Consider the following 25,023-nt stretch of genomic DNA (forward strand, 5'->3'; position numbering starts at 1 on the left):
CTCCCTTGCCTATATTGTGGTATTTCCAGCAAGCCAGACTGCCTAAACAGGCCAGTGTCTGTGCTTTGCTTTCTCTTCAGAGATTATAAACAGCATAATTGCTTCCAATTAGAAGTTACCACACACCTCTTTCTAAGAAAGCACATTTATTCTTAAGGTGAAAGCATTAGAAAAAAAACCCCACATTAAAACACAGAAGACTCTATGCATATGCTAATAAGTTTACCAAAGATCACCAACTGCAGAAGTAGGTGTGGCAGGAGTCAGTTCTTTAAACCCCTCAAAGGTTTTTTTTTCTGTGGCTGTAAGTTCATATTGGCATTAGCTCACAATATGCACACTCATGCAGACTATTCTTGCAGTGATGCATTAAGAACTTTACCATTACATGTTGTGTTTTATTAATGAAATAGACAACTATTTATAACAATGAGAACATGAGAAACAGAATTAAAATACAATAGACATTGATGAAGAATCAACTAATTACCCACTTGAGTCAGTTTCTGGTATTGTCATAGAGAAAGTAATCTTTTCCTATTTAAAAACAAGTTAAAATTGCAAGTACACATTTAGTAATTTGCACACCAGTATTGCTTTTCTAACAGTATGCCAAAATGCATTCTCCTGGAGGTCTAGATACAAATAACTTATACCATCCTCTTATTTCTAGAAAACAGATATTTGGAAGACAAAAGTATTTTAGACAGTTCAGCGGTGGACATTTCTGGAAGAGAGGACATTTGGTCACATCCTCCACTCCAACACCTGAGGCCACATAACATTGTGAAGCAATATTGATGTGCAGTCTTAACATTGCCTTTTGGTTTTTTCCTGCCAATAAAAGGTTATGAAAATGGGCTTTTTATCCAAGGAAGATGACTGCCTCTCAAAGAAAAATCATAGAATCCTAGGGCTGGAAGAGACCGCTGGAGGTCATTGAGTGCAGCCTCCTGCCAAAGCAGGACCAATCCCAACTAAATTATCCCAGGGCTTTGTAAAGCCGAGACTAAAAAACCTCTAGGGATGGAGATACCACCACCTCCCTACATAACCCATCCCAGTGCTTCCCCATCCTCCTAGTGAAATAGTTTTCCCTACTATCCAACCTGGACCTCCCCCAAAAGTCATTGCAACCTACAGCAGAAGTACGAATAATGGTTTGATTCTATATGTAAACATTCCTCTGTGAACGATAAATGGCAATTGCATCCTTCAACGGCCCAAAGGCCCGAAAGGCAACTTCATGCCCTGGGTAGCCCTAAACCCAGCACTGCGAGCTGGGCCTGGATGCCAGGGAAGGAATCGCTTTGTAATTAGCCTGTCCTCACTCCTTTGACTAAGGCAGCCCCCCCAGCTGCACTTAGCCAGGTTTTACCCCATTGCCATTCACACCACAACCTGCGCACACCCCATAGGGTGACCCTGGGCAGGCGGCCCCCCCCCCAGCAGCAGCCCAAGTCCCCCTAGGCTGGCCCCACCGCTCAGCGCGGGGATCACTACAACGCTGGCCTAGCTGCCTCCCTCATAGACAGAACCCCACAGCAGGCCTGGGTCAGGAAAGGGACATTGCTGGGGGGGGGGCGAATGAGGCAGATTCCGCCCCTCCCCCCTTCAGAAGTGTGCGTTTGGTTAGCCCAGGAACCGGTTAGCTCCGCCCTGAACTGGTCTGGAACCCGCTTCGAACCTTACAGGCCCCGCCCCTGAGGCAACACTGCGCGAGGCCACCCCCCGAGCGGCAAAAAAACCCCCACAGGCGGCCCGCTCCCGGGGAGGCGTCTCCTATTGGCCCGCTGCGGATCACGTGCTGACCCCACCCTTTCGCCCATTCCCTCCACGCACATGCGCTGACGCTCTCGCTGTCGGAACGGTTCCTCCCACCCCGTCCCTTCCGGTCCCTTCCGCTCTTGCGCACTGAGTCCCGGGCCGGGCGGCAAATAAACAGGACTCGGTGGCGAGCGTCGGCCTCCCCTCAGGGAGGCGGGGGCTGGGCGCTCGCGGGGCGGCGGAGGAGCTGCGGGGGCGGGAGGGGCGCGTGGAGCGCCGGGGGCAGGATGAGCGGCGGCGGCTCGGACGGGAACGAGGAGTTCTACCAGCAGCTGCGGCTGCAGCAGCTCTACGAGGCCCGCCGCAGCGGCGAGGGCGAGCCGGACCCCTTCACCTACGTGGACCCGGCGGACGGGACGGCCTACGAGTGGGACCGGGAGAAGAAGGCCTGGTTCCCTAAGGTGAGGCGGGGAAGCGACCGCGGCCTCCGGGGGGGGGGGGCAGGAGCTCACGGCGGGGGGGGGGGCACGGGAAAGCCCCCTGGAGCAGCGGCGTCTCCCGGCAAACTCCCCCGGGGTCGCCGCCTCGCTGTACCCCGGGTTTCTCCTCGCCCCGGTGCCTTGGTCCCTGGGCGAGCGCTAATATTGCAGGTGGGAGGGGGAGTCTCTTAGGGCTTCCTCGAGGGCCGCCTGTGCGGCTACTTTGTGTCTCGGGGCCCGCAGCCCTGTCTTCACAAGTCCTGGGCATTGCTGTACTAATGCCTCGTATGGCGCGGCGGGGTGAGTCTTCCCCGCCAGTGGCTGGGATTAGGGATGTTGGTGCCTAATAGAATAGTGGAACAGCCGCATGAAGTCTTTGTGGTGACTTGACTCTTCTGTAGTCCCCCGGGGGTGAGGCTGGCAGCCAGTACAGAGGCAGCAGTGTGGGGTGCCAGGCGGACGCTGGTCTGTGAGGGGAGCCAGTTTAAGAACCAGCTCCCCTTGCACACAAGCGTCAGTTGTCCCCGCCCCAATAGAGGCTGCTGGGGTCTGGCGTGGGAGACTGATGCAAAGCAGCTTCTGTTCATGGCAGTCGGGTCTGGCCGTGGACAGAGGTTGCTCCAGCAGTAGCCTCTGGCCATTGGGGGGGCTGCTGCTGAGGACCAGCCTCTGTCTCTGGTGGGCTCAACCTTCCTGGGGCAGGGGCGGCTGCTGCGAAGCAGCCTCTATCTGTGGTGGGACCAAGCTTGTTGTGAACAGAGGCTGTTGCTGCTGCAAAGCAGCCTCTGCTCATAATGGGCAAAGGCTGCTTTGTAGCAGGCTCCCCTGGGCCTCTCCCTGCCCCTACACCACAGTCTCTGATAGAGGAAGCAGGAGGGTGGGTGGGCGGGCGGACAGGCAGGCACCACCGCGGAGCCCATGTTGGGGGAACTGTTTTTTAAGGTGGCTCCTGCCAGCACCTGCTCCTGCTGTCCTCCCCCTTGTTGCTTCTGATACAGTAGGGGGGGTGGGGGAGGGATGCAAGTAGTCAACTTAATTGTCAACTAGGCTTATCGGTTAATTGTCTAGTTGAATACTTGTTGACATCCTTAGTCAGAAGATAGCTAATGAAATAGAGCTGTTATTGATTCATGGACAACCCAGTTTATGAAGAGTGGCTTCTGTGACTGGCAGAATTCATGCTCAGTCACGATTTATTGTTGCTGTACAAATGCAGACATTTGGCTAATGGAATTGTATGGTGGGTCAGTAACTTGCAGGCCACTTCACACCATTTTATAGAGCACTCCAGGGGTGGGTTTCTCCTTAGTCATGATGTAACCATAGGTCCATTCTAGAGTCTAGGATGTTCTGTGTGTTTGTGTCATATCTAATCATTTTAAGCTCAAATACTTAGAGGTGTAAGTAACTTCCACTATTCTTTTTCTCATGGTTTGAGCTTCATCTGCATTAGCCTGATGATTAAATGAGCATTGAAATCATAATCTTTAAAGTTTGTTCCATCAGAACAGAATTGAGGACCATTGGTCAGCAATTGTCCCAGAGTTTGTACTTGCCTGTTCTGGGGAAAGAAGGCTTAGGTTCCAATCAGAGCATTAAAAACCTTTCACAGTTATAAAAATACAGTAACTGGTCTTATGTGATGTTGGCTGGGATTATAATAAAGGTGTTCATTTAATCTTCCAGAAAATCAGTCCTAGCTGGTTTTGGGTAAATGGAAAGCCTGGTTTGGAATAATACATTTTAGCTGGCTTTGGGTAAATGGAATACCTAATATATTAAAATTCTGCTGAGGTTATTTTGTTTTGTTTAGTAACCCCTTTAACAACAAAAATTTACATGAGAAACAAGGCCAGTTTTAAGAAATAAAGTTGGTAATGAATTTAAAATTACTTCTCATATATTTGGAATATTTTTTTCCCACAAATCTAAAAATAATGTTGCTGCAGGACAGTTTATTAGAGGTATTGATTCACTGATGTATTAAGTTATTTGATAAACAAAGCTATTAACACTATTCAATGAAAAAATTTGAAACAAGTTTAAACCCTTTAAGATAAAATTCAGCACTCATGAAAGTAATGAGCTTTTTAGATTGGCTGGAGCCAAATGTAGTGTAGGTTACCATAATGTATAATTCTTCAGAGGTCAATGAATTCTTCCTAAATTAGGTCTACGACTTTTCATTGAGTAACCACACTCTTACACTTGTGATATACTGGTGATTGATACACACTGGAATTTAGTCTGTTATGGTGTGGCTGTAATTTGACAAACTACTTAACTCCAGAAAAACTTTATATTAAGATTACTTCTGTATGGGTATGTCTACACAGCAAAGTTTTTCGAAATAACAGCCGTTATTTCAAAATAACTTTGCTAGTGTCTACACAGCCAAATTAATTTTGAAATAGTGGAGCGCTTATTTCGAATTTGGTAAACCTCATTCCATGAGGAATAACGCCAAATTTGAAATAGCTATTTCGGAATAAGTGCTGTGTAGACACTTATTTTGAAATAGGGGGCCTCCAGCCTTCCCAAGGTGCCCTGGTGGCCACTCCAGCCTCAGCCAAGAACACTCCTTTCCCTTCCCCCTCCCCGGAGCCCTTAAAAGGGTTGACACTGGCCACAGTGCCTGTCCCAGCTGCAAGCCTGCCAGACCAGAACCAGCCCCATACCCAGTGGCCCCAAAATATAAGCCAGCAAGCCATTGGCAGTCAGCCCTCCACCGCTCCCCAGGAGCAGTCTGCCAGCTCCCAGGAGCCTGTCAGGGCCTGGAGAAGATGGGCGCCTTCTTGGTCCAGGGTGGAGATCATGGACCTTATTCAGGTTTGGGGACGATGCCCCCAATATCCAGGATCGCCCCACTAGATGGGAGAACGTGGCCATCTATGGCAGGATAGCTGCCAGTCTGGCCACCAAAGGCCATATGCGAACCCAGGAGCAGGTTCGCATGAAAATCAAGTTGGTCCGGGGAGACCCCCCCAGCCCTGAGCTTTCCCCTCCCCCTTCTTCCACTTGCTTCCCCCTTCCAGCTCCATCCTCCCAGGTTTCCCACTCCCCTCTCCTCCCCTCTTCTCCCCTCTCCTGCCTCCCCCCCCCCCCCCCCCAGTTTTGTTAAATAAAGAGAGTTTGTGTTCATGAAAATACGTGTATTTTATTTGACATCAGGAAGGGGGATTAGGGAGGGGTAAGTGGAAGGACGTGAGGGAGGAATGAGGCACAAGCCCCCAGTAGGGCACACCAGGGAGGCTATTAGTGCTCCTCAGGGTGGAAGCTCTCCCGCTGGGTCTCCCCGATGGACCCTCCTGGATGGCAGCTTGCAGAAAGTGCAGCCAGGCTCACAGCAACGTGTCCACGAGAAGCACCAGAGTGCCCAGGGGCAGCTCTGGCTCCATGTTGCAGAGCGTTGTGGTGTCCTGAGTGAGGGCAAGCAGAGCACGCAGAGACAAAATGCTTTGCTGTCCCTCATTGAGGTAGGCAAGCAAGCAGGGAACCTGAGAACCAGCTGTCTGGTGGGGGAGAGGGGTCCCTTTAAACACAGGCCTCAGATATTTTGCATGGCTGCTGCCTGAGGCTAACTTCTGACCTGATGCCCTGCAGTACCTGGTTCCGGCCAGCCTTCAATGCGATTCTCCGTCCACTCAGTGTGGATGCACTATTTCGAAATAGCAAAATGCTATTTCAAAATGCATTTTGTGTGTAGATGCATTATTTTGAAATACCTTATTTCAAAATAGTTCATTCGAAATAAGTTATTTCAAAATAATGCTGTAGTGTTGACATACCCTATGGGAGAAAGATGAATGCCATTTATAGTTCTATATCTTTCTTTGCCATGTACTTACGTCCTTCTTAAGGTAAGAGTTTCCAAACAAAAAATAATCTATATAAAAGTTCAAAGAGGCTGCAGCGATTTAATTTAACTACCTTTTATCATGCAAGCATGGACTTATTCAGAATCCCATCTACCTGACTCTGAAATATAAAAAGTTTTGTCACTTTTGAACACAGATGGAACACCTATCATGTAAGTTAGTTCAGAAAAACCTAATGTTCACTTACCAAGCTGAGTTCTAAGTCTTAAAGAAGGTTATCCGAAAACCATATTTAAGGTGGATACACTGATTTAAACAGGAGATCGTAACCATTTTGTGGCTCTAAAATGTCCAAGTAACTTCATCTAGTGCAGTGGTCACCAACTGGTCGATTGTGATCGACTGGCTGATCGCAGTGCCCCTAAGGCTTGATTGCTGCGGCTAGCAGGCTGGGTGGCTGTCCCTCTTTGATCCAGCCTCGCTGGAGCACAGAAGCCTCGGTAGGCTGAAAGCTGCAGCCTGCGAAGCTGCGCCGCTCTCCAGCTGGGCTGGATCAAAGAGGGGCAGCATCCTCTCTTTCTTAACTTGCTGGTTGGGATGGGGAAAGAGGTGTATGTGCTTTTGCATTCGCATCCCTGTTCTTGCCTCCTGCTCTGGGAGGAGGCTGAGTGGCTGGCACACGTGGCATGCTGGGGATAGGGCTACACCACAATGTTCCCTGCGGGTTGTGCGTGGGCTCTGGGAGCCCCTTCCCCAGTGCCCTGCTGTGCCTGGCCCGGCTGAAGCTGGCCCTGCTAGCCCCAGCTCCGCTGCCTGTAGGCAAAGGGCTGGGCTGGGCAAGGAAGACAGACTGCCTCCGTCTCCTCCTCTCCCCAGTGCTGCTCCCCGGGGCCTGCAAATCTCAGCACTATTGTCCTGCCAGTGAGTGTGCTGGGGGCACAGGGATGTGGAGGTAGGCCGGGAGGGAAGGGTGAAAGAACATGTGGGGGTAGGGGTTGCACTGAGGGGCATGGGGCGATGCAGGGGATCAGGCTGTGGGGGAATCATGGGGCTGAAGGGAGCGAGGCTGCAACAGAGGAAGGATTTGAGGGGGGATACAATTTTACTTTGCAGAAGCTGCACTTTCCTTTACTCGCCACTTCTTTGCCTCCTTCCCCCAACTAGCTATTTGGCTGCATTCTCACCCTTTCACCTTTTCTGCGTTACTTCCCCAAACCCCACCCACCTCCAAACTCCCTCTGGTACCTCCACCCCATACCCTCTCTCGCCACTAAATTCCCTTCCAGACCCAGCCCTCCTCACCCTGTCCTTCCACCCAGATCCGGCATCCCTATCCCACTCGCTAGCAGCTCTGTCCCACACATTTGGCCCCTCATTTTTGTTTCCACCTCAGAGCCCAAGGGGGTCCACAAAATCTTCTGGAAACCCAAAAAAGTAAATCTGGCCTATGGGAAGCCCTGAACCTCAATCCATACTGCCCCTTCCCCTCATGCTGTGGGGGCCGGAGTGCTAGAAGAGTGAGGTGTCTTAGTTGGGGGTCACATCAATGAGGGTTGGGGGTTTGGGGGAAAGTTTTTTTTTTTTTTTGCTTCTCACTTGTGTGGTACCCATCTGTGGGTCAGTGGCCCCCGATCCAAAAAAGGTTCCTTACCCCTGCCATAAATAAAGAAAACATTGAAACCTTTTCCATTGGACATAATATTTTACTTTATTTAAAATTAAGTTTGATCAACTAACATGTGAAAGTTAAAATGCTTAATCTGTTTAATTTAAATTAAATCATTCTCTCCAGCTGCAACACTAGCAAAATGGCTTGGGTGTAATTATGTAATTAATGGTGAGTGTCCATTACCAACGGGTAGTCTGTGGAAAGGTTTGGAGAGGGCAGGGCTTCAAGAAAGAGGTGGGGTCTCGGGGAAAGGATGGGGTAGATCCTGGCTTGCCCTGATATTTAAAAAGTGATTTTGGGTGTGTAAAGGTTGGAGACCACTGATCTAGTATATTGTCCTATTAGAACCATACTGTCAATGGCTTGTAAAAATCTTAGTATTAAATCTTACTTAGCAACACACAAGTATATATAAGTTTTGCATCATATAGTTAATTCTTGAGGTGAAAGACCTAGTTAGACATTGCTTTTATTCTCACAGGGAGGTTTGGTTGGGAGGGAAATAGCTAACATGCAATGACCTTAGATTTGAATCACATATTCATGCAAATTGCCTGTAAAAAGATTTACTATCTATTAACAGTAATCAATTTCTCTGAAAATGTTTTTTTCCCTAAAGACAGAGGCACACAACTGTCAGTCAATATAATAGTCAATATTTTGGTTCTTGGCTGCCTGTTGATATCACTTCTCCTTTGCTTATGATCAAAAGAAACTGAGTTCTATCCTTTGTATTGTATTATGGCTTTATTTCTGCACCAGACAAATCTAACTCAGTAAGCAGAAGTTTTAAAAGTTTTACCTTGGAAAAGGGGGCATTATTGAAGTTTAAGTTAATCTGCAATACAGAAAGAACAAAGTTCCTGAATAGTGTGTACAGACTTCTGTGTGTGGCTTTACTTAATATCCACTATTTGTATGTTTTAGTTGCAATGTCCTTTTGTCCTTATATTTTCCATTGTAAATGAAGACATTTGGATTACTTTAGTAGTTGTCTTCAGAAATTCACCACCAGTAACATTGTAATTGTGCTCTGAGGCTTATTCTTTGATCTTTATTATAGATTAATGTTTAACATTCCTTTTCTAGGTGACTGAAGACTTCCTGGCAACATACCATGCTAACTATGGCATCCCTACAGATAGTTCAGACAGTTCCTCTGCTTCAAAGACCGAAAAAAAGCCAGCTGTGGAATCTAGGATGGTAGAGGCACCGAAGTCAACAAATAAAAAAGCATCCCAACAGACAGATTCTAAACAAAAAGGAGAAAAAAGAAAACTTGAAGCGGGTAAGGATCTCCATTTTGCATAAGATGGAAAATATACAATAGTTAAGAAAAACGAATGAATAAATGGGGGGGACTACGGCCTATAATGGCAAGGAGAAAGGAGGGTCAGGGCACAACAGGGAGGCAAGATCAAATCAATATCTTAGATGCCTATATACAAATGCGAGAAGTATGGGTAATAAGCAGGAAGAACTGGAATTGCTAACCAATAAATACAACTATGATATCATTGGTATTACAGAAACCTGGTGGGATGGGACGCATGATTGGAATGTTGGTATGGAAGGGTACGGCTTGCTCAGGAAGGACAGACAGGGAAAAAAGGGAGGAGGGGTTGCCTTGTATATTAAAAATGTACACACTTGGACTGAAGTGGAGATGAATGTAGGAGATAGCTGTGTAGAGAGTCTCTGGGTTAAGCTAAAAGGGGTAAAAAACGAGGGTGATATCATGCTAGGAGTCTACTACAGGCCACCTAGCCAGGTGGATGAGATGGATGAGGCCTTTTTTAAACAATTAACAAAACTATCCAAAGCCCAAGATTTGGTGGTGATGGGGGACTTCAACTATCCAGACATTTGTTGGGAAACTAACACAGCGAGGCACAGGCTATCCAATAAGTTTCTGGACTGCATTGGAGACAACTTTCTGTTTCAGAAGGTTGAAAAAGCTACCAGAGGAGAAGCTGTTCTGGATTTGGTTTTAACAAATAGGGAGGAACTAGTTGAGAACTTGAAAGTGGAAGACAGTTTAGGGGACAGTGATCACGAAATAATAGAGTTCATGATCTTAAGGAAAGGTAGAAGGGAGACCAGCACAATTGAGGTAATGGATTTCAGGAAGGCAGATTTTGATAAGCTCAGAGAACTTGTAGGTAAGGTCCCATGGGAAGCAAGACTGAAGGGAAAAACAACTGAGGAGAGTTGGAAGTATTTCAAAGGGACGTTGTTAAGGGCCCAAAAGCAAACAATTCCGCTGTGTAGGAAAGATAGAAAATATGGCAAAAGACCAGCTTGGCTTAACAAGGAGATCTTGCACGATCTCAAAATAAAAAAGGAGTCCTATAAAAAATGGAAACTAGGACAACTAACAAAGGATGAATATAGGCAAGCAACACGGGAATGCAGGGGCAAGATTAGAAAGGCAAAGGCACAAAATGAGATCAAACTAGCTACAGGCATAAAGGGAAACAAGAAGACTTTTTATAAATACATTAAAAGCAAGAGGAAGACCAAGGACAGGGTAGGCCCACTGCTTAGTGAGGAGGGAGAAGCAGTAACAGGAAACTTGGAAATGGCGGAGATGCTCAATGACTTCTTTGTTTCGGTCTTCACCGAGAAGTCTGGAGGTGTGCCTAACGTAGTGAATACAAGCAGAGAGGGTAGGTTTAGAAGATAGGATTCACAAAGAACAAGTTAAAAGTCACTTAGGAAAGTTAGATGTCAGCAAGTCACCAGGTCCTGATGAAATGCATCCCAGGATACTCAAGGAGCTGATAGAGGAGGTATCTGAGCCTTTAGCTATGATCTTTGAAAAATCATGGCAGACAGGGGAGATTCCAGAAGACTGGAAAAGGGCAAATATTGTGCCCATATATAAAAAGGGGAATAAGAATAACCCAGGAAACTATAGACCGGTCAGTTTAACGTCTGTCCCAGGGAAGATAATGGAGCAGGTAATTAAGGAAATCCTATGCAAACACTTGGAAGGTAATAAAGTGATAGGGAATAGCCAGCATGGGTTTGTGAAGAACAAGTCATGCCAAACTAATCTGATAGCTTTCTTTGATAAGATAACGAGCCTTGTGGATAAGGGAGAAGCGGTGGATGTCATATACCTAGACTTTAGTAAGGCATTTGATACGGTCTCGCATGATATTCTTATTGATAAACTAGGCAAATATAACTTAGATAGGGCCACGATAAGGTGGGTGCATAATTGGCTGGATAACCGTAGTCAGAGAGTTGTTGTTAACGGTTCTAAATCCTGCTGGAAAGGGATAACAAGTGGAGTTCCTCGAGGGTCTGTTTTGGGACCCGTACTGTTCAATATCTTCATCAATGATGTAGATATTGGGATAGAGAGTACGCTTATTAAGTTTGCGGATGATACCAAACTGGGTGGGGTTGCGACTTCTTTGGAGGATAGGGACATAATTCAAAATGACTTTAGCAAGTTAGAGAAATGGTCAGAGGTAAACAGGATGAGGTTTAATAAAGAGAAATGCAAAGTGCTCCACTTAGGAAGGAACAATCAGTTCCATACATACAAGATGGGAAGCGACTGTCTAGGAAGGAGCATGGCAGAAAGGGATCTAGGGGTCATAGTGGACCACAAGTTGAATATGAGTCAACAGTGTGATGCTGTTGCCAAAAAAGCAAATATGATTCTAGCTTGTATCAACAGGTGTGTTGTAAGCAAAACTCGTAAAGTCATTCTGCCGCTCTACTCTGCACTAGTTAGGCCTCAGCTGGAGTACTGTGTCCAGTTCTGGGCGCCACATTTCAAGAAAGATGTGGAGAAATTGGAAAGGGTACAGAGAAGAGCGACAAGAATGATTAAAGGTCTAGAGAACATGACCTATGAAGCCAGGCTTCATGAACTGGGCTTGTTTAGTTTGGAAAAAAGAAGATTAAGGGGGGACATGATAGCGGTTTTCAAATATCTAAAAGGGTGTCACAAGGAGGAAGGAGAAAATTTGTTCCTCTTGGTTTCTGAGGACAGGACAAGGAGTAATGGGCTTAAAGTGCAGCAGGGGAGGTTTAGATTGGACATTAGGAAAAAATTCCTAACTGTCAGGGTGGTCAAATATTGGAATAAATTGCCAAGGGAGGTGGTGGAATCTCCCTCTCTGGAGATATTTAAGAACAGGTTAGATAGACATCTGTCAGGGATGGTGTAGGTGGAGCTTGGTCCTGCCTTGAGGGCGGGGGGCTGGACTCGATGACCTCTCGAGGTCCCTTCCAGTCCTATTATTCTATGATTCTATGATTCTATGAAATATAATTTTATATTAGTATTATGCACAGTAGAGCTGGTCAAGCACCTATTCTGAAAATTTTTTAAACACTTCTGAAATTTCATAGCATTTATTAGGTTTTAAAAGCCTTATTTCTAACTTGAAAGGTAAATCAAGTTACTGACAGTGTTCTGAGCTCTCTAGGGATAAGTGGAAGGTTGGAAATTTAATTATTTAAATTTACAAATGAGAGCTGAGTTAAAATCTATTCTTTTTTTAGTGTTTTAGCACAACTCATGGAATTATGATTCTGTTTTAGGATGGTTTCATGTTGAAGAAGACAAAAACACAAATGTGTACGTGACAGGTAAGTTATTGCTTTTTAAAAAATATATATACTGCCTAAGGGGGGCGCGTGTGTGTGTGTCTTGGTTATATAAATTGCCTATCTCTGATCCAGAGCACATATCTTAATAGTGTGGATCACATATTAAGTATCTCATTGACTGACTCCATCTTCTCTAGCCCATGAAATAATGAATGACTTATGCTCAGATTTGATTGTATAGCATCCCTATGACAACTACAGCAATTGCTTACATGGAAAGGTAGTACAGTAAACTTCTGATAATCCGGCACCTTTAGGGCCCAGGGGGTGCCAGATTATCAAATATGCCGGACTCGGAAGGGAGGGCTGTGAGGGGTTTGGGGTGGGGTGGGTGGGATGCCATTCCAGACCCCTCTTAGCCCCCCCTTCCGATAATCTGGCTCTGCCCCAGGCGTCCCTGATTCAGCTGCTGCTGGTCAGTTTCAGCAGCGGCTGAATCGGGACACCTGCAGCAGAGCAGTTGGAGTGCTGCCTGGTTGGTTCGGTAGCACTGACCCTTGGCGCAGCGAGACCAACCTGGCAGCACCCCAGCTGCTCTTGGGGACGCCTGGGGCAGAGCAGAGCAGCTGGGGTGCTTCCGGGTTGGTCCCACAGCGCCGAGGAGAGGCGCTACTGGACCAACCCGGCAGCACCCCAGCTGCTCTACCCCAGCTGTCCCCAAGTCAGCCACTGCTGATACTGATCAGCGGCTGACTCCAGGAAGCCGGGGAAGAGCAGCTCTGCCCCTGCCTTCCTGGAGTCAGCCGCTGGTCAGTTTCAGCAGCGGCTGAATTGGGGACAGCTGGGGTGCTGCCGGGTTGGTCCCGCAGCCCCGAGGGGCAGCGCTACGGGACCTACCCGGCAGCACTCCAGCTGCTCTGCCCCTGGCTTCCCCGATTCAGCTGCTGGTCAGTTTTAGCAGCAGCTGAATCGGGGAAGCTGGGGGCAGAGCCGCTCCAATGGTCCGGCTGCCCAGAGCACTTCCGGGTTCCTGATGGTGTCGGACCATCAGATGCCGGATCATCGGAGTTTTACTGTACTCGGAAACTGTTGAATACATTTACGTTTTGAAAACAAATTTAGCTGGTTGAAACAGGGAGAGTTCAGTGTGACCAGCCAGTATTCCAAGAACCACCAGCAAGTTTCTGTAGATTGCCATGGTACATGAACACAACTCGAGAATCACCTGTGATTCAAAAACAGGGGTCTGAGTCCAATTAGGGAGGCTTTGAGCAGGTTTCAGTGGATCTGATAAGCAGGGCCAGCATTAGACTAACTGGTGACCTGGCAGGCAGCCAAATTCCTGCTGCATGGGGCTGAAGCCCAGGGCCGTGACCTTGCCGCCTGGGGACAAAGCTGAAGCCTGAGTAAATGTGGCTTTGCTGGGGCTCCTGTGGCACAAAGCCTTAGGGCATTGCCCTGCTTGCTACCCCCAACACTGGCTCTTGTATGCAGAAAAACAGTTGTGGCACATATGGGCCATGGAGTTTTTATAGCATGTTATGGGGGCCTCCTAAAGAGAGAGGCTGAAAACTGCTGGTCTAGACTAGGACTTGATCTTAGTGCAGGCAAAACCCGGAATAAAAAGGGGAAGGGAAGGCAGTGTTACAACAGGATAATGTTGGTTTCATTAGTTGTGCATGCATCTTGTGTATTTTGTTCTTGTATATCTTTAATATTTTCTCATTTTCAAAATGAGGTTTTGTTTTGAAGAAGATATCTGTGGTGGAAATGGGAGGGGTATAACATGAGAGAAGAGTGAGAAAGTTAGGAGGAGGTTTGATTGAGGGAACAATGTATTTTATACCAGTATTTCTGTAATTCATCCCTTCGTGATCTAAATACTATTTCTGTATGCAGGTGCTTATTAACATTCATGATGATATCTTTTTGCATATTTTCATGCTTGTTCTCAGTCCAAAGATGAATTTGTTTAAAAAGGTAATAGAACTGGCTGTTTTGAGTTACCTGAACACAAGAAAAACATGCAACTGAAGCAGTGTATTTTAAAATGTGTATCTCTCCTTTATCTAGGCTTAGCTAACTCAGGAATTTTTCATAATATAAAAATATTTCAAATGCCTTTTTTCTGCTCAAATAACTTAGTGGTTCAAAAATTTCAAATGTCAATATGTTCAGAGTCTTACATGAAGGCATGTTGTGCTAAATTAGAAAAAAATAGTAAGAGTGACAATTGTACTGGCTATGCAGTGTCTTTCTGTCCCAATGAAAATGTAGATTTCCAAATGTGCACAGTGGGAAAACTGTGCATTGGTTAATATAGTTACTTGCAGATAGGTTAATGTATTTGCTTTGTCATTGTTTTGGGATATCAAGGAAACTAAGTCCAACAACATTTAATGCAACACAGACTTTACATCCAGAGGTCAGGAAACTCAGAAGTTAATGATTACCATAGAAACCATAACATTTCCACGTCACTTATTTAAAAAGCAGAAAGATTACCAAACATTCAGTTAACAAGAAATAAAACATATGCTCAAAACTAAGTTGCAGTTAACACGCATTTAATTTCAAACATGTAAAATCTCACCCATTATATAATGATGCCTTTTTAAAAAATGGACTTAGTGGTATTGGAAAAACTGGATTTGGATTTCACTATATAACCGCATTCTAGATTTATATGGGTGAGTTTACTTTGCAGGTTTACCTCCAGACATTACAAAGGATGAATTTATACAGGTTATGTCAAAGTGTGGTATCATTATGAGAGATCCTGTGACTGAAGAACATAAAATCAAACTTTATAAAGATAAGCAAGGAAATCTTAAAGGAGATGGCCTCTGTTGTTATCTCAAGGTCAGTGGTGCATTCTGTAATATTGCTTTTTTTGTGTGTTGGCTTTGCTTCATGATAAAATACTTTATTATCAGATATGTAACTCTGTAACTTTTCTCAGACTAGAAGAGCTCTCTAACTCAAAAGCTTGTCTTTTTACCAACAGAAATTGGCCCAATAAAAAATACCCCTCATCTTCTCTCCCCAATATCCTGGGATCAGCATGGCTACAACACAGCTGCAACCTTTTTTGACAGTTATCAACCTCTACTGGTCATTATTAGATGTTGTTGATACAGATCTCTGAAGGTCACTTGGATGCCATAAGATGACCACTGGTCATAGTGTTCACAATTTTTACCTTGTGCTCCGTCCATTGTACCCACCTGTTTTCACTCATATTTCACTTAACTGCAAGCTTTGGGAGTTCTTTTGATTAGGCACCATCTTTTTTTGTGTTTGTACACAATCTTCCACATTAGGACCCCTGTTTGACGTGGTGACCTGCAGTTGCGGGGGCAAGTTAAGTCACTGGTGAAATAAGTATTTGGGGGCCAGACTAAAACAATATTAAAAGTAGCTAAAATTTGACATTAATTTTTGTAAACCGGTTCAAGCTATGTTTGGGTATAGAGGAATTCATTTTTCGATTTTTTTTATATCGAAATCTTCACATTGATGCTTGTTTCAAGGCTGCTTATAATTTGCTTTATCTTCAAATAGCGAGAATCAGTTGAACTTGCATTAAGACTTCTGGATGACGATGAGATTAGAGGCTACAAATTGCATGTTGAAGTAGCAAAGTTTCAACTAAAGGGGGAGTATGATGCAAGCAAAAAGAAGAAGAAATGCAAAGACTACAAGAAAAAGCTGTCTCAACAACAAAAGTTTGTAACTTTTTTTCAGTAAAATGTTTTTTTCTAAATTGTCTTGGCTAAAACAGTTTCTCCTATTCATTTATTCAATGTTCTATCAAACAATTAAAGATCCAGAATTAGATTTACAGTTATTTCATTGGGGGTGGTGTGAGGAATGCAAAAAACACTGATGTTTTAAAAGTGCCTTGGATTGTCATGTGTGATTGGAGTTTGAGAATCAAAGACTTCCATGACTTCCTTCTGTAAGGGTAGGATGTTACATTTGAGAGGCAAGTAGTATAGTAAGTAACTTTTCCTGAGTTACTGAATCTGCAGAATGCTACAGTCACTTTTATTTCTTGTTATAGGATCAACTTTAAATCACAAAAGATCACTTTTAGCTTTCTACATGTTAAATTCAATAATTACATTGCACTTACAAAATTTCTAGAGTAGTTAGCTTGAAGTCTCAATTAGTATGTGAACAAATACGCTTTCTGTGTTGTACACTAACACCTGCTTTCAGCATTCAGATGCTTTTTAATTAAAAAAAAAAAAATATTATATAGAGTTAAATTACATGTGACCTTAAAGAATTAAGCAATTCCTGTTATTGGAAACAAGAACATTTCATTTAAATATTGATATTTTTTAAAACGCATAGGCTGGAACAATAGAATTTCCCCTTTGATCCTAGGTGTCGCTTTAAAAAAAAAAAAGCTAAAATATTTTCAGGCACTGACTTTAAATGGCTCATTTTACTTTACATTGAAAACCTTAATTAGCTTGTACGGTGACCTGAATAAAAATCCTAGAACTTCTCATCAGAAGCAGCAGAAATAAGCAGTTTTACTAAATCAGACTTTTTTCTGAGATTGATATTAATAAATGCTAATGAAATCAAGCACAGTTTCAGTTAAAGAATATTACTGGAGGTTCCAATTTCTACAAGTCTGACCAACCATAGTTAAAATGAAAATCCACAGAAAAACTTGAGGGTGTGGCAAAGGGTGTACAGTGGCACTATTTTTGACATTATAAAGGTGAGGAGTACTTGAAATGCGAGCAGTACAATTTTACTGCAAGACAGTGTAAGCTTGAGAGAATACAATTAAAATAATGTCAAAACAATTTTCAAAGACCTTTTTGGAAATCTTTACCAGCACCTTAAAGCTGGTATTCTGTTACCTTTTTAAAAAATACTGTCCTAGTCTGAAATGACAGTAGGAGACTTCAAATACTGTTTCCTAAATTGTTCAAGGCACTTAATAACCCAATTATGTTTTTCTGACTCCGTTTTTTATCCCATGCTCCAGTTCAATTGCAGTCTTTAGATTATTTCTTGAATGGTCCAATAGACTACACTGACTACTGAAATTCAATTTGGCTTGTTTGTTTCATTCTTGGGCATTTTTACAGTATTTGACGTAACTTCGTAAGAAGAACAGCAATTAACGTGCATCTCCCCTTTCCATTCAATTTTCTAGAAGATGTAAATAATTATTTTGAACCAAAGTAGCTACCATTACTGAAATCTGTGTGTCAAATTAATGATTTTTTTCAGCAAATTCTTGTAGAAACTGAAGAAAGGGCAACAATGTCTTCTTACTATTGTTTCATTTCATTAGACAGTTGGATTGGAGGCCTGAGAAGAAAGATGATACAGTTCGAAAGCGACATGAGCGTGTTGTCATCATCAGGAACATGTTCCATCCAAAGGATTTTGAGGTAGGTAGAACTAAATAATAGGTAAAGCTGGTAGTGCTGGCAATAGCCATCATTGCTCATTATTTATCATAAAACCCTGTTTTCTGTTGCTTATAATGTTGCTAAATGTTAATTGTTCAGGCAGAAATCTTCCATACTAAGTGTCTGCCTCAGGCTGAATGTGTTAGAAAATTTCAGCTAATAGGGAAAATATTGCCTTAAGTTTTAAAAAAAAAAAAATCAAAACAGAAAATTAACTACTTCCTTGAGAAGCTCTAATGCTTCCATGGTTTGGAGCAGGGACTTGACATTTGGCAGGGAGTAAGTGTCACGCTGGTCTCATAGATTCTATTTGCCATCCCCATGGAAATTGGCTCACACTATCACGAAGTTAAAATATGAAAATGTATACTTTGCACATGCTCAATGAGAACTTGTTTTGGCAGCTAAATACTCTGAAGATGCTGAGCATGCTCCATCCCAGAGCTGTGGGGGCTAAGCAAGACTTACCCTGCAATTACTGCTTCTGGCTGCTGTTGCAGGTTGTTGTGGCCCCAGCAAATAAAGAGACTGTTTTGTGTCCTGCTTCCTTTGTTGGCTCCCACTAAATTGAACTCCGAAAGGTCAATCATGGCAGTGTTGATCTTCAGTGTAGTGAAAACAAGCCCTTAAGAGTGTGAATTCCAGTCTGGAGTTCATACACAGTTAATAGAACTTTTAGCTTCATTTTTATTTAAAAAGCTTATTTTTAAACCAAAACCTTATTTCTTTCTTTGCAGGAAGACCCGTTAGTATTGAATGAGATCAGGGAAGACCTACGGACAGAATGTGAAAAGTTTGGAGCAGCAAAGAAGGTTCTCCTATTTGATGTAGGTGTTTTCTATTATGTTGTTTGGGCATAATTGCTGTAACCTTTCTGATCAAATATACAAGATGTTCATGTTCCTTAAATTATGAATAAGATGTCTGGTTCTCTAATATTTTTCATGCAATCCTAAATTTCATTTTTCAGAATTTCAAATTTTCCGTTCTACAACTTCTTAATTTAGAATTTCTTCCCATTTTAACAAAGGTAAAGTTTAAAAAACTGCACATTTGCATATTCCAGCTTCCCCTTTGTCTAAATGCAATATTCAACTTCTGCAATAGTTTTGTGGACATATGCATTAGAAGTCGAAAAGGATACTGTACACTCACAAAATTGCAAATAGCTTAAATCAGCTTTTTTAAAACACTAGATTGTGTACAAAAAGATTGTAAGTACCTTTGTTGAAAACATAAAACTGAAAATCTTCTTTGTCAAGTACTAAAGATGGTGCTGTTTCAAAATCTGAAAAGAATGGAAGGGAGTATATATTTCAAAATTGTATGCATGCAAACTGGCTTTCGCGTATGTCTTCATACCTACCTGATCTTGTATAAGAGTAGAGTAAAGATCATTGGAATAAAATTTAATTGCTTTTTAGAATAGAGAGGGGTGTGATAGGGTTTTGTCTGTCTTAACAGCGACACCCAGATGGAGTGGCCTCTGTTTCATTTAAAGAACCAGAAGAAGCTGATCTGTGCATACAAGCTCTCAATGGCAGGTGGTTTGGTGGTCGTCAGCTAAGTGTCGAAACATGGGATGGTACAACAGATTATCAGGTAATCCTTAATTGTCTCTCTTGACCACATTTTAATTTCTAAAAATTCTTAACTCTGAACTTATTTAATTTTTAAAATAAACAACACTTAAAATTTAAGTAAAATTGCATATTTAAATATTATTTTCAAAGGATAAATTTTAAGCCTGGCTTACCCACTGATGCCAGTTATTTGGGATTCTTGCAGGCCTATTTTTGTTGTTACAAATGTATTTAATAGTTTTAAAAGACCCTGATTATCTTATTTGTACATTAAAGGTAAACTCTTCAGTAATTCATTATTAGCAATCTGTACAGCATCTAGACAATGAGCCTGACCCAAATGAAACCTCATGGTATTAATATAGTCAGTATTGATTGTAATAAAGAAGCTGTTACATAGTTTTACCAAGTATAAATTAATTTTTTTTCCACTGTGAAAGATTGGATTTCTTGTAGCAGTACTAATTAAGGGCTATTTATTCATAGGTGGAAGAGACCTCAAGAGAGAGAGAGGAAAGGCTCAAGCTATGGGGATCATTTTTAGGAGAGGCTGATGCAGAGAAGCAGAAAATGGCAGCTGCTTCAGATTCTGCAGCTAGTAGTGTGAAACTGCCTGAAGACCAGCCTTCAAAAGATAATGGCACATCTAAAGGTGATGTGAATGTGGAAGCTCATAAGAGAGAGGATAATGGTGAAGGCATTAATGAAGATGGCACTCCATCAACAGATAGCAGCCTTGCAGGCAGTGATGACGAAGCTGATACATAACATTTCCAATATTTTATGAAAGCATGCTTTTTAGGGTGGTGATTGGATTTCTCTTATCCTGTGCTTCAGGGTGACTACAGACAGTGTTCAAATGTTTATATGCATATTTGATGTCATCAGCTTGTGCTTTGAAATTTTCATTAAAAGCCGTAGTTAATTAAGATCTACAAAGCTTTGTATTAATTGGCTGTAGTTCAAGCTAAATATCTCAAGTGGCCAGGAGTTCAACAGAACTGATCGGGCTTCTTATGTCATATTTGCTTGTCAGTGTTTAAATTATATAAATGTTTGAAGTGTAAGTGAACTCCCGCTTTTGAACAATTACACAATCTGAAACATTTTAGTAATGTACAAAAATATTAAAATAGATTTTAATGTTTGGTTTAGTTTCCCTAGACTTTTGGAATTTGGTATCTTTCTGTTTAACTGGCTTGAGCACTTTTGACAGTTTTACAGAACAGTTGTTGCGGTAAGACCCAATACGTTCACCCTGCATTAGGCATTTTAAATAGCAGATTATGGGGCATGAAATTATTGCTCAGTCTTCTGAAAATTCTTGCCGTAGCCTACACTGAGCCACAGATAAGTGAAGATATTTTAAAATCAAAATGCTCCATTTAGAAGGGTCTGAACTTCTTGATTCTTTTGTTAATGCAAACAAGTTGTGAGTATTTTGAGATTAGCACCTGTAAACCCTTCAATACCTTGAACACTAAATAAAACTGACCTTTAATCTTCAGTTGACTTCATCCTACCACCAAAATGTATTTCCATATGTTGAAAGCATGTAAAAACAATACACTGAATGTGTGGCTTTTGAGGTTCTTTTGCTTTAACAGATCAAATGCTTTTTCAGTCTTTGGTAGGGTACGGAGTCAATATGTACCATATTCTTTTTGAGAGAGTTGCTTTTAGTTCAGTTCAGTGCCTGCAGGGCCCCTTCCACCAAAAACTTAATACAATTTAAAGGACTTTGACCTTTAATTCCAAGGCTGTCACTCAGTTTATGAACATTGTTGAACGTGTTTGTCAAAAATTAGATGCCCTTTTCTATTTACTTTTTTGTTTTATTAGTGATTAAATTGACTTGAACGAAATGTTTAATTAGGCAAGTATTTTCAAAAGAATGCCTAAAATTAGTCTCCTTCATTAGGTGTGTAAAGTGGTTTGAAGTTCAAAAGTTACTTCAGTGGATCAGCTTGTATGCCAAGCACTTTGAAAACCCATTTTTTTATGCAGCTTGTTTAAAAGTATTATCCCTAGTTCCTCTGTTTAATATTTGGAGCTGTCTCTGGATTGTTTGTTCATTTCCAAGGTACTTTTTTAACTTTCAACTAAAATTGTTGATTCTTTTACAAACGCAGATACTGGGTGGTGACAGATTATGGGTGTTCGTGCTTCTGTTTCCAACTTTTGAAGCACTCAATTTTAATAGAGACACTGCTTGTCTTTAATTTGTACCGTGCGTATCTTTCTTTTTCTTTTTCTTTTTCTTTTTTTTTGTCTTGACAATTACACTGTAGTTAAGAGGTTTTTTTGATAATCTGTATTTATGTAGATTATGGCAATAAGTTTGAATAAATATTTATTCAGACTACTTGCCCTTGTGGTTATATCTTATTTTCTTTCAAGCAACCTAGAAGAGAGAACAGTAGTTAAGATGATCAGACTTGTAACCCTTGATTGTAAGAAAGTGATGGCTATTTTAATTTATTATAAACTAGTATGACTATTTTTTAATTTTAAATAAAACATCCCTTTGGGATTTTTTTAAAAGTTGATCATGCCATTGAGAGGAAACCATTTAATTCTCTCTCCCCCATCTTTGAGCATATCATGAATTATAAACCTTGGCAAAATAAGTGCTTCTGATGTGTTTAGTGATTCTGTATTGGTTAGCTTATAAGTATGGAGAGTAACACATTTGAATTGCATCCAGCCCATGCAGTTCTAAACAATGTTTCCACTGGTACAGTATTTACTGACCATTGCAGTCACCACAAACATGAATGCTTAAAGCTTCTGTATGTAACATGCAGCTTAATACCATGGGCATTGTTTTCAGCTCTCAAATATGAGATTTTTGACCTTGTCAAGTTAGCAGGCATTGTTAGCTTTCTAGAGGTCCTAATTAATTATCTAAATCATTCTAGGCGGCTCAGTGTAGCAATTTAAAAAAAGGAATTTAAATTGCTGTAGCAAATGCCTGAGAAATGAATGTTTCATGGTTCTAAATGCCATATCAGTGTCAAATCAAATATAATTTAGCTTTGACTATTTAAAACTATGCTTAAACCATGTAAAACGAAGGAATTGGTGTATGTATAGTAACTTCCCTCTCGGTTGATTTAAAAATTTGATAGCTTGCCTCTCAGTTGATTTAAAAATTTGACAGCTTGCCCATTTACCAAAATGTGTTTAATGAGTGGGGATAAGTTTTAAATTCTCCCTATTTCAGACTTGAAATAGTGCAACAACAAAAACTAAAAAACAAAAGCCACTTCACTGGCATTTTGAAATAATTTTTAAGAATATTGCCTGAAATTCTGAACCATTTGTTTCCGCGTCTGGTCAAAATGTCTAAAACAGTGGTTTCTAATCTGTGGTCTGTGGGCCCCTCTTGGTCCGTGACGGTACTGTAGCAGATTAGTGGAAATTTTAAAAATAAAGGACATGATCTTACTTTTTCTTTTCCTTTTCCTTTTCTTTTTTTTCTCCCGTAGGGATAGGGTGGGTCCATGAAATTTTAATCGATTGAAAAGGGATCCATATACTCAAAAAGGTTGGGAACCACTGGTCTAAAATGACACACATTCATGTTGATATACCTTTTTACCTATCTTTCATACAGTAAAATAAGGAAAATATTTTTTAAAACCAGCAGCTTATTCATGAACTATACAAGAATGGTGATAATATATAGAAAACAGTGAGACAAATAACTTTAGTTTCCAGTGCAGTGCTTATTTAAATAGTGATTTTAAATTAAAGTACCTTTCCCTTTTTGTTGAATACAATAATTATGAAAGTTTTCATAAGCTTATAGGGGAAATTAGTTTGCCACATGGTTATATTGAATCATGTGATCACAAAACATGAATTTGAAGCACACAATTGTAAATTATAATACAGAATAAGGCAGTGGATAGTGTGTAATTAACTGATATGCAGATAAGCAGAACTTCTGAATGTATTAATGATTAATGGGTTTTTTAGACATCTGGTAAGTGTGTTTTTTTGTTTGTTTTTTATTCCAAGTGACTATGTAGTAATAAATTTCTAAAATATAGTATCTGCCCCCTAAATAGTTTTACATGAGTATAACCCAAAAGTAGCAGAAAAATGAGTCTTTTCACATGGCCTGAGATTCACAAAATGCTCACATAACCAGTCCCACTGAAGAAGACTACACTTGTGAGTACAGTTTTATAGGATTGAGTCCAGGGTCCTGTCAATTCAGTAAAAATGGCAAGATCAGGACTCAATATGGGTTTCTAATTATCCTTATGTAATTTTGAAGTGCTGTTAATCAGCTGCATGCTTTCAGATGCTGTCTTCACTTTTGAAAGCTGTCTTCCTGATCTGATCTGTACTCTTCCTACCTGAATACCTTTATGAAGTTCTTACAGTTCGTAGAGAAAACAATCTTGTCAGAAGTGAACATTTCAAGAAGCTGTCTCCCTCTTTTAAAATTATAGTGACCTCTGGAAAGGCCAACTATGTCTGGTCTACAGTAAGTTGACATGATTTGCTAGTATTAGTGTAGCTCAAGTTGAAAGAGCTACTTTTTGAAGATCCTGCTCTTAGATTTGGATAGTGGCAAAACACTGACTCTGTATTTAAAATAATTTAAATACAAAAGGGAGGGTAATATTAAATAGTTTGCACTTACATACAGTGTGGATAATATTGCCATGTTCTAACTGTTCATTGTATTGCCTGCTTAAGGTCCAAATAAAATGACAGATCAATATGATAATTGAATAATAGTATGATTATTATGCACAAGAGATGGTAAAAACCCATTAAGTACTATGCAAAGATTAGACTGGAACAGGGAAAACCCCCTGAAAGGAGCAGATATAAATGGTTTTGCATGTACATGTGTGAAGAGGGGAGGTAGGGATAGTTTAGTTTCATTTTGCATCAAAATGTTTGTTGCTCCTGCTGATTTTCACTTTTAAAATACAGCTGGATGTACTTAACTCTTAACTGAATTTCAATCCTTATTACAAGTTTTATTTTGTACAGGGATTGCAATTTGCTTGAAATCATTAGTGTATTACAGTGCATTTTGGTCTTAAAAACTTGTCCCAGATTTCATTCACAAGACTCAACTATTAATTTTTGGAATATTTAGTTCCAGTTCACTAAAATGTACAGGTATTAGATGCTTTATAAAATTACACTGACCTTTGTATTCTACAGTGAAACAGTATCCACATCTTACACTCTGCATTGCAACCTTGGCTAAATTCCTTCTAAGACTTCACATTGCTTTAGTTTTTTCGTTGGACTCAATCTTTTTTCTGAATTTGAGAAAATATGCTGTAATATGACAAATTTTGTATATTAAGAAAGTTGTGTTACATTGTGTGAGTGTGCTGAATTATGCAGGGCTTGAAGTTTTTGGTATTGAGGTATTCTGAAAGTGCTATCATATGATTATAGAAATGTAAAATGGCTTTGTTACATTTTTTGCACTGACCATTATGTAATACTACTGTAGTAATATTGTAAGTTTAAATCTTTCAATAAACTGATTTTTTTTTCTAATTGGTTTGCCCTTAAATGGTAAATTCAATTTAGCTCTAAATTCTTTCTCTGGAAGTACTCCTTCATACTTATAATTTCTAGCCCTGTGACATAACTGAAGAAGTTCTTGATTTGTCTCAAATTTTGTTTTTGTTTCTTAAA

At 41.3% G+C, this 25,023-nt stretch overlaps 1 protein-coding gene across 1 annotated transcript; it reads left to right on the plus strand.

The window, feature by feature from the left end:
• The first annotated feature begins 1,915 nt into the window (after positions 1-1,915).
• Positions 1,916-24,882, plus strand: HTATSF1 (HIV-1 Tat specific factor 1). The gene is made up of 9 exons (XM_075941042.1): positions 1,916-2,228; positions 8,823-9,021; positions 12,300-12,347; positions 15,016-15,170; positions 15,873-16,036; positions 17,635-17,734; positions 18,493-18,582; positions 19,220-19,357; positions 19,825-24,882. Exons 1-9 carry the CDS (start codon positions 2,055-2,057, stop codon positions 20,104-20,106), a joined length of 1,350 nt encoding a protein of 449 aa, XP_075797157.1. The 5' UTR covers positions 1,916-2,054; the 3' UTR covers positions 20,107-24,882.
• The last annotated feature ends 141 nt before the right edge of the window (positions 24,883-25,023 follow it).

The sequence above is a fragment of the Pelodiscus sinensis genome, chromosome 13 (genome assembly GCF_049634645.1).
Source record: "Pelodiscus sinensis isolate JC-2024 chromosome 13, ASM4963464v1, whole genome shotgun sequence".
In the NCBI taxonomy this organism is placed as follows: Eukaryota; Metazoa; Chordata; order Testudines; family Trionychidae; genus Pelodiscus; species Pelodiscus sinensis.

Bases quoted from the DNA above. Each gene is read 5' to 3' on its own strand.
- HTATSF1 (XM_075941042.1), top strand. From the start codon at position 2,055: ATGAGCGGCGGCGGCTCGGACGGGAACGAGGAGTTCTACCAGCAGCTG. The intron at 9,022-12,299 runs GTAAGGATCTCC...ATTCTGTTTTAG, and splicing joins AAAAAGAAAACTTGAAGCGG to GATGGTTTCATGTTGAAGAA. The intron at 16,037-17,634 runs GTTTGTAACTTT...TCATTTCATTAG, and splicing joins AAGCTGTCTCAACAACAAAA to ACAGTTGGATTGGAGGCCTG.